Source organism: Octodon degus, unplaced genomic scaffold, assembly GCF_000260255.1.
Source record: "Octodon degus isolate 3935 unplaced genomic scaffold, OctDeg1.0 scaffold00064, whole genome shotgun sequence".
Lineage (NCBI taxonomy): Eukaryota > Metazoa > Chordata > Mammalia > Rodentia > Octodontidae > Octodon > Octodon degus.
Window position 1 is genome coordinate 1,738,856 of NW_004524640.1, and position 9,657 is coordinate 1,748,512.

Here is a 9,657-nt window from a genome sequence, read left to right on the forward strand (position 1 = left end):
GAGACAGATGTAATATTTAATTTACCACATCATACAAGAAAGAATAATTAAAATATGACTGATGTTTCAGGTTCTACAAGCTTGGGTTCTTTTACTATATGGCTGTAGAAAGGGGAAAAAAGTTTACATAAAGTATTGCGACAACAGAAATAACTGCAGAATCAAGTTCAATCCCAGTACCAAAAAAAAAAAAGGAAAAGAAATAATTGTGGAGAGTAACTTAACCTTTGTACTTTAGGTATATTGTTTATATTGCTTATCGTTTATTAGTTTGTCTTACCTTGACCATGGTTGACACTGGGTGAATCCTGGATAGATTCTTCAGGATAGACTCAATAAGATCAGCCACACTTAAGCCGATGGCCCAGTTGGTGTACCCTTTCAGCTTGATGACTTCGTAGGCACTAAGAACAACATAAAACACAAACGATCACTAAAACCAGACTGCCTGGGTTTGACTCTTGCTTCACTATTCCTTATTGTCTATCAAGCTTGGGGCAAATTATTAACATTTCTTGCCACAGGGTTATTGTCTTTGAAATAACATTGTTTTCTATTTGGTAGGCTTTTTTTTTTTTTTTAATGTGTTCAATGAATTAAAATACAAACATTCTTCATTTATTTATTTTTTTCTTTTCTCTTTTTTGTTGTTGTTGTTTTGTTTGTTCATTTGTTTTCAGTACCAGGGATCAAATCTGGGACCTTGCACTTGCCAGGAAGGTTCTTAAGCTACTGAGCTATCTCCCTGGCAAACATTGCTCATTTAAAGAGGAATTTAACAACTATTTAGGCACACAAGTGAGGAAAGCTATTCAGACTTATGACCTGCTGCTTGGGTTTGTATGTCCTTTTTATTTTTTTATTTTATTTTGGGTTTTTTTTTGTGGAACCGGAGATTGAACTCAGGCCCTTGTGCTTGCCAGGGAAGCGCTTATTCCACTGAGCCATCTCCCCGCCCCCCCCCTTTTTTTGGTGTGTGTCCTTTTTATTTTTATACAGTTCTGTACATCTGCTTTTGGAGCCCCAGTCTCGATAGATAGATAGATAGATAGATAGATAGATAGATAGATAGATAGATAGGTTACACTGCATTTATATGTGCTGTAATTTTTCTTGGTTGCGTTGTACAGTACAATGCTGCAGTTTTGTGTTCCACTATATATTATAGTACTGCATATGCAAACAGTTTGCAAATAAAAGCCAAGTTATCAAGTTAGAGTTTCCTTTGACCACATTTTTATTCTGAATATTATGACATACACACTATACACAGTTCTTCATTTAGCAACCCATTGATTAATAACCCATTCCCAGGAGTAGAATTCAGTCATGAAATGAGGAGTGTACAGCTGTCAGAACTACCTGCAGGCAGTGTATAAATGTGTTGACAAATGTAAACAGCTAACTGCATAAGTGAATATTTGAAAAGCCATAGGGCAGAACGCATCCTTTCCAATCAATAGAATGTAGAATGAATGTGTTTCCAAATGACTAAGGACACAGTGAAAATAAGAGAGTAAATTGTGTCTTAATTGTGAGATGCCACTTTGCCATGGTCCCTAAGCGTACGCTCAGCTACCCAAGGAAGTGCTGACAGCACTCTGCCAGGTGATCTCCAGGGAGGAGTCCACATCGCACACCTCACAGCTCACCCAAGGTGCTACTTCAGGAGCGGCAGGAATGTGAGTATCAGGAAGTTAGGACTTACTGCAATCTGCCGCTCACCAGGAGGTCTTGCATGAGTGATGCTCCATACGCTGGGTGAGCCCTTCTTTTCTCATTTATAGAAGAGCAGGATTAATGTAGTTAAAATTCTAATGATTTTTTCAACTTCAAAAAATTCTGTCTTAAACCTTTCTTTTCAATAGCTCAGCAGATTACAGTGCAACTGAAAACAGGCACAGGGGCCGGGGTTCGATCCCCAGGCCTGCCATGCCAGCCTCGCCCCTGGGGCGTGCTGAGACAGCAATTGAGACTGGGTGTGGTGGTATGCGCCTATATTCCCAACTATCAGGAGGCTGTAAACAGGCAGATCACTATGAGTCTGATCTAGTAGTGAGGCCCTGAACACCTGTAGATCCTTCCCTAAAATAAAAAAGAAAAAAAAAATTCTGTCTTATCATCAAATCTATTGCTCTACCATTTGTTTTTGCTTTTGTTTTTACTCTTCAAAATAAGAAAAGATAAAATAAGAAATAAAAAATCCTGTTTCTTTATATGTAAGTTAGATTCTTAAAAGAAAAAAAATACATTTGAACTAAACAAAATTTCCATACTTAAAAAGAACAGTATTATAGGAGAACCTGTACTGTAACAACATGTAACTCAGTTGTGCTCCAAATTTTCTGATCAAGAAGATTATGGAGCCACAGAGGAATGCGATTGATGATGTATAGTGTGCCTAAGGAGAGTCACATGGAGAGAAAAAATATTCTCTCAGGTTTTCACAGAGAGCAAATTGGTCAAGCAATGGCCATGACTCATCCTCATGTCAGACACTGATAAAAGGATGTACGAAGGGTGGTACAGGGCTACAGGATAAATCCTGAGAGTACTTGGCTGACCTTATCAGATACAAAAGTTACATTTCTTGTTATATAGGTCTTGGTATATCTTGGTCTTAACCATCCAGCAGAAAAGTATAAAAATGAGGTAAAGTAAATCCACATTAATATGATGAGCTGTAAAAGGCTCAAGTCAATAACTTCTGAGGATAACCCACTAATATTATAGACTGCTAGACAGTGTTAGATTGTTTAGTTGAATTCAAACACCTATAGTATTTAGATGTCAATAGAATATTCACCTCTGAAAGAAAAAAAAAAAAAAAAAAGGATACAAAGGAAAGATCATTTTGTATTTATATATACAAAATAGTTGGGATAAATTTACAGCTACTTTCACTTAATTCAATGAGAAGAAAGAGGTGTACTAACAGTGTTTGGACAGAATATCCTGTCTGCTTCTTGTACTATGGATAACCACTAAGAAGATAACAATGTATAGTGTAATAATTATCAAAACTGTCCTATTAATCAGCTGTGAAACTGTCTCATTCATATTTATTTCTCAACTAAAAAAATAAATAAATAAAAAGAACAGTCTTACTATAAAAATGCTCTGTAATAATACTTATTGAAGATTTTATCAAGAAAAGGGCATGGGGACATCTATAATTGTAAGAGGAGAGATAAGGAAAGAAACAGGTTGAATACTTTCAACTATCTGAGTTCTAGTACTTTATTTGGCAATCATGAGACTTAGGGATCTATGCTTACTTTTTTTTTTTTTGTATTTTAGGGAAGGGTCTACAGGGTGTTCAGGGGCTCACTACTAGATCAGACTCATAGTGATCTGCCTGTTTACAACCTCCCAAGAGCTGGGATTACATGTGTGCGCCACCACACCCAGTCTCAATTGCTGTCAGCGCACCCTGGGGGTGGGGCCAGCACATCAGACCTGAGTATTGAACCCCTGGCTCCTGCACCTGCTTGCAGGTGCTTTAATCTGCAGACAGCACCCTGCCAGGTGCTGGCCTATTTGGCCGGCCTATGCTTACTTTCTGAGATAAATCAACCATGCCAGATGATGGGAGGCCAGGTGAAGGCCTTTCTCACTTGACAATCAAACTTTCTCTACAGAGAAAATATTTACTTCCCTGAGAGATTGGTGTAACAAGTCTGACCGGTCTAGTCAGTCTTGCTGTTTTCAAACATAACCAACCACACACTGACTACAGGAACTTCACCTGAGCAGACGGCCATGGGAATGACTTACCATCTCACTTACGTCAGCATGAGGTTAACTGTCCCAAGTCCAGCTCCCTCCTGCCTACCTTTCAACCACCATCTTATGCACTTCCTTCCAGTTCTCACTATCGTTGTCCGTGCCCATTTCCGGATTCAGATCCTGGAGGGACACACCCGCTACATTCACTCCACTCCAGACGGCCACTGAGAGAAGAAAGGAAAACTGGAGCCAAGCATTCCAGGTATTTCTATTTCAGAAATCTTAGTGCAGACTTCACCTCTGACACAAGTTACTGCCTCTTAGCTCCTATATCACCCAGTGACAAGTGACTCCTACTGTCCTGAATTTTGGGGACATTTGTTGGGACACTTGCCTTCAAGTGGCCACACATCTAACCTTTGCACTTTCAACAAATTTGGTATAAAATAATTTTTGTGTCAAAGTTACAGAAATATAAGGTTTTTTTCTTTTTTTTCTTTTTTCCTCCTTCTTGGTTTGTGAAATCACAAAGGAGTCTATCTTAGGAGCACCCTAACCTTCTGATTTGAAGAGTTTTAATTTTTCTTCCTGCTTTTTTCTAATGTAAGGTTTTTATTCCTTCTAAAATAAAAGTCATAGATAAGACTCCAAACAGTATAATTATACTCACATAAATTATAATTCTGAACATGCAATAAAACAAATAAAGGTCTACTTGATTAAAGGGCTATAAACACAGGTATGGAACCTCGATCCAGACACTTAGGTTCTGTGCTCTGTAGGGGCTCCTGGAGGGGACATGACAGACCAGGAAACAGGAGCAAGGGCTGAGTGAAGCTTAGTGTTGCTAAGACAGCCTCAAAGGGAAGCTACTCAAGGCCAATAGAACTCTTCGGCACACGCTCTACAAGTCTAGCTCATTGAGTATTTCCACGGTCTTTTGTCACATCTACGAAATCAGAGTGATCCTGCCCATGGGGAAATTCTCTTTCACTTCATGGAGATGACACAGATCAATATGCAAGTTTATTAAGAGATGAGAGAAAAAAAAGGAGTAAATGATAAAGCCAATGAGAACAAAACAGAATCAACTATACTATTTTTTAAATTTTTTCAGAAAACATCAAAGGGCATAAAAATGAGATTTAAAATCAAAACATTCCCGAGAGCAAGGCCGGAAGAACATAGCTTTCTCTTTACCACTCGAGTCCCCGTGCTCGCCCAGGATCCACCCGTGGCAGCTGCTGGGATGAATGCCAAGTTTTTCAGCCATAAGATAGCGAAATCGAGCCGAATCCAGATTGCATCCGCTTCCAATCACACGGTGCTTGGGCAATCCACTTAGTTTCCAGGTAACGTAGGTAAGAATATCCACTAAATGGTTTACAAAAAAATCTTGATGAGCAAATCAAAACTGATTTCAATTAGTGGCTGCCCTAGCTTCCTCCTCCCCTACACATCCTCATTCCCCAGAGGAGATATGGCCAGAAAGAATAAAATACTTGTGTTGGGTAGGAGATATTGTTCTGCTGACTACTGTGATAACACAAGGAATTAAAACTCAATATTCTATAAAATGGAGATATTTTGTTTTCATTTGGCAAAACCCCACATTTACACAGAAGTAAAATTTTGCTAGTTTACCTGTGTGAAAATAAAAAACAGCCAAGCACAATAGTGCAGGTCTGTAATCCCAGCACGTGGGGCTGAGGCAGGGATCACTGTGAGTTCAGTGCCAGCCTGGGCTACAAAGCGAGTTCAAGGCCAGCCTGAACTGCATAGTGAGATCCTGTCTCAAAAAACCAACCAATCAGTTAATCAGTCAATATAAAAATCTAGGGGAATCAGGAGCTGGAGATGTAGCTTAGTGCAAAGGCCCTGGGTTGGGGACCCAGAACAGATCAATGAGAGGACAGTGAAGAGTTAGAAGTCGGTCCTGCACTCTGTACTGCCGTACTCATCAACAGGGCCTGGGTGAAATATTTTAAGGACTAGAAGACCTGGAAGTCACTAGAATTAGAGTATTTGAAGTCACTAGAAGTGACTTCCTGGAGAATTAGACTTTGAAGCTATACCTAGCAAGTTATATAACCAGTTCATGACATCTGCCTAAGGCTCAGGAAACAAGAACTTAATATAGCTATTTGTCCTTCCTGTTCTACCTCTGTCTCCCACATACATATTTACACACTAGGCTAAATGAATTAGTAAGCCCCAAGCTAGGTGTGGACAGAATAATCCTGAAATAATCTCCCTCATTGGTGGCCCTTAATTCTCAATATTTAATAAACTACAAGGGTGTCCTTGCTCTCATTCTTAATCTTTCCCAAGGTGAAAAATCACAGATACTTATTTTATCTTTTTTGTCAATATCTCCTGTGCTCACCAACATGCAATAAACTTGATGGCAAATATTAAACAAAAGCAGGTATGATAGGGGCCGGAGAGATGGCTCAGTAGAATAAGTGCTTCCCTGGCAAGCGTAAGCGCCTGAGTTCAATTTCTAGTTCCGCAAACAAACAAACAAACAAACAAAAAAAAAAAAAAAAAAAGCAAAAGAAAAAAAACCCCAAAATGGAAGTATGATATACAGCAAATTTTGACCACTTAGGCTGTCAAAGAAGAAATTTATAATTGAAATATCCCTATTGGCCTTATTTTTGATTCTAGAATCAGCCAATACTTTATTCCATAAAACAGACTAAATGTTGGTTTGGGTGAAGATACAGTGTTTGGTTTTATAAACACAGAAAAGATAATGGAAGCAGGAACAACAACAACAACAAATAGAAAACAAATGGAACTGGTTATTTCAAAGTTACTTTCTTTGTAAAGTTGAGATAAAATATTAGAAAATAATGGGTTAACACTAAGTAATTTCAGAATACTTTTTCTGTGTAAGGATTAAGCAGCATGCTGACTGGGACTGGGCCTTTGGGAAATTTGGTTGAGATCTCCTTAGTCCTGTTTTCTCCTGGCAGATGAACAGCTTAGCTTCCGTGTGCTGATACGGAACCTTGGCATGAGTGACTCCATTTTGACTTCTAGCAGAGTCTGTTGGGCTCCGTATGGGAGCTGAGTCCCAAACTATGGCCTACTATGATTTTCAATTAATAAAGCTGAAAAGTCGCAGCGTTGTTTCCAGTAATAAATGTGAATGTTTATCCTACAGATGGATTTAGCAAGAAAAGCAGTCTTCGTGTCACATTTGGTATTAGCAGCTTCTGTCTGTCAATACAATCTGTTTTCATTGTTAAAACCAAATCGATCTGCAATGTTTTCGAGTTCTTTTCAAATTCAGTCCAACACAGTTTTAAAGAATTTAGAGATAAGGATGCTAGACTGGGTTTTTCAGCAAACAGGTTAAAAATGCTTCTTATAAATTGAAGCCACATTCAAATAATTCATTTGCTTCATATTCTTTGCCCAAATTACCTTAAAAAAAGAGGTGAACCAGGCATGGTAGTGCATGCCTGTAATGCTAGCACTCAGGAGGCTGAGGCAGGAGGATCGCTTTTAGTTCAAGGCCAGCCTGGGCTATTTAGTGAGGCAGAAAGTATGGCACAAATAATACCTGGGTTGGAAACCACAATGATGATGCAGTCAGGGCTGTATTTGACAATCTGAGGAACAATGAACTTGAAGACATTGACGTTTCTCTGCACCAAATTGAGGCGACTCTCCCCTTCTTGCTGACGGACTCCGGCAGTCACCACTACAATCTTTGAGTTGGCAGTTACAGAGTAATCTTGAAAAAAGAGGAAGAGAAGACTAGCTATAACTTTTCATCAAAAAATGTCACATTCAATGTGCTCTACAGTCTGACTATGAATGAGTTTCTAGAACTCATAGGAAGTTTTCACTGGGCCTGTAATCCCAACATTCTGGGGGGCTAAGGCAGGAGAACTGCAAATTTGAGCCCAGCCTGGATGACTGAGGGAAACCTATCTCAAAATTAAAAAAAAAAAAATAGGACAAAGACATAGTTAATTGCAAAGGCTTTCAGTTCTGTCTTCAGGACTGCAATACATAGTTTTTTATATTAAATGATTCTGAACGTCAGTACTCCGGCAGCTACCTTCTTTTTTCTTCTTCTTTGAGCTACACTGAAGTAATCTAATTAAAATTGGCTCAGAAGGGCCAGGAAAATAGTTCGGTAGAATAAGCACTTGCCTGCAAGTGTAGGGTCTTTGGTTTAATCCCTGGTACAAAAAAGAAAAAAGAAAAGAAAGAAAAAGAAAAAAAAAATTCAGGAAATAAAAAGGACCTTAAAATAGCATGTGTGGCTAAGAAATGCACTGGATTTTTTAATAATAAAACACTGACAGTGAGTCTGAAATCCAATAGTTAAACTTTCAGCAAAAATTAAAAAAAATCAATTTGTGCTCATAAGTAAAATGAAAGAACAGGCAAAAAATAAAATAAAAATCAATTTTAAGTTGCTCTCAGGCTTAGAACGCTAAATAACTCTATGGAGGAGAAGGAAGGTGCTTTATTTTTGGTCAGAAACTAAAACCTTAGAGTTCTGAGAGTCAAGTTTGGAGAGTTTATTTACATTTTAGCAATGAATCAAGAGTTTCCTTGAAGAATCTGTGTGTCTGTGTATCTATCTTTTTTGTAAATTTGTCATATTTCAAAGTACAGTAGTCCCTTGCTATGTCATGGTTGAACTTTCATGGACTCACTGTTTCATGGGTTTTCAAAAAATATTAATCTAAGTTATTTATTGTGGATTTTTCACTCTATTGTGGGATTTTGCATTACAATCCGGTATACGTATGTTGTTAAAATGACATAGGCTTACCAGTTTATAACATGGTTAAGAACATTAGAAATGTCTGTGAAAGTGTGGGAAAGGTTTATGAGTATGGGAAGGATTTATAAAACCTTAAGATATAGATATAGATCTATCTATTTATAGATCTATATCTATATCTATATATACATGTATATATATATGTACTAAAATAACTGTAATGCTACTACTTCGTTGATTGTCCCTTATTGTGGGGGTGTCTGGAACATAACCTCCAGGATGAGGGATCACTGTACTCAGACTTGAAGATTCAATGTAGTCATTCATTATGCACAACATTTGTGGATGAGTTACATAAACCGGTGGCAGTGTGACTTCTAATAAAAAGTCAGCAACACTCTTCTCTCACATCCACACCTCATGGGCCACTGGGAAGAGGAACTCGGGTAATATGTGGAAAACACTTCCCGCAGTATCATCAGAATGCATCCTTAGGATGTTACTGACTCCATAAGCAGTGGCTATGATTTTGGTTTACTCAAGGCCCCCCACCCCAGCTACTACACCCTGTTAAAGAAGAACCTGCCACCACGGAATGCACCAGGATGAGGTGACTCATTTTCTCATTTTCTGACAGGAAATGAGGAATGGGGGAGGCTGAGAAATTGGAAATGCAGGTGGTGCTCAATCATGAAAATCTGCGACGGCCCCGCCAGAGGTTTGAGTATAAGCAACCTGTATCAAAAGACAGGAAATCTTTTAAAGGAATAAGTAAAAAAGCCCATCCTTTGGAAACAGAAAGCTAATGCACCAGAATGGAACATGGCTATCTGATCAGCTTTGTCTTAAGTTTCCAGCATGAAAATGTCCAGTCTGTGTGCCTCTTAAGAAGCTTCTAGAAGTTGATGAAGGAAATCTGGCACACAGGAAAAATGTCACAGACCACAAACTAGGCCACCCTGTACTGGGTTATTTTCTCTTAATGATAGATACCTAGAATCAGTTTTGGCTGATGAATTCATTCCTAAATTGCTGGCTATTAAGAAGAGAGTGAACAATTAATATTCCAGGAATGAAAAGTTGAATCTCATAGGGAAAGAACAATTTTTTTTGGTAAAAAGGGGAAAGAATTATAATTAAAGAACATTTTATAGGGTTTGAAATTACTAAAA

The 9,657-nt window shown here is 38.4% G+C and overlaps 1 protein-coding gene across 1 annotated transcript in view; it reads right to left on the reverse strand.

The window, feature by feature from the left end:
- Positions 1 to 9,657, reverse strand: part of Ldhb (lactate dehydrogenase B) — a 24,335-nt gene that overhangs the window by 1,700 nt on the left and 12,978 nt on the right. Inside the window, exons 4-7 of the mRNA XM_023718935.1 lie at positions 7,304 to 7,510; positions 4,930 to 5,103; positions 3,836 to 3,953; positions 281 to 404 (exon numbers count right to left, since the gene is read on the reverse strand). Coding sequence (XP_023574703.1) covers positions 281 to 404; positions 3,836 to 3,953; positions 4,930 to 5,103; positions 7,304 to 7,510 — 623 coding nt within the window. The remainder of the gene's footprint in view (positions 1 to 280; positions 405 to 3,835; positions 3,954 to 4,929; positions 5,104 to 7,303; positions 7,511 to 9,657) is intronic.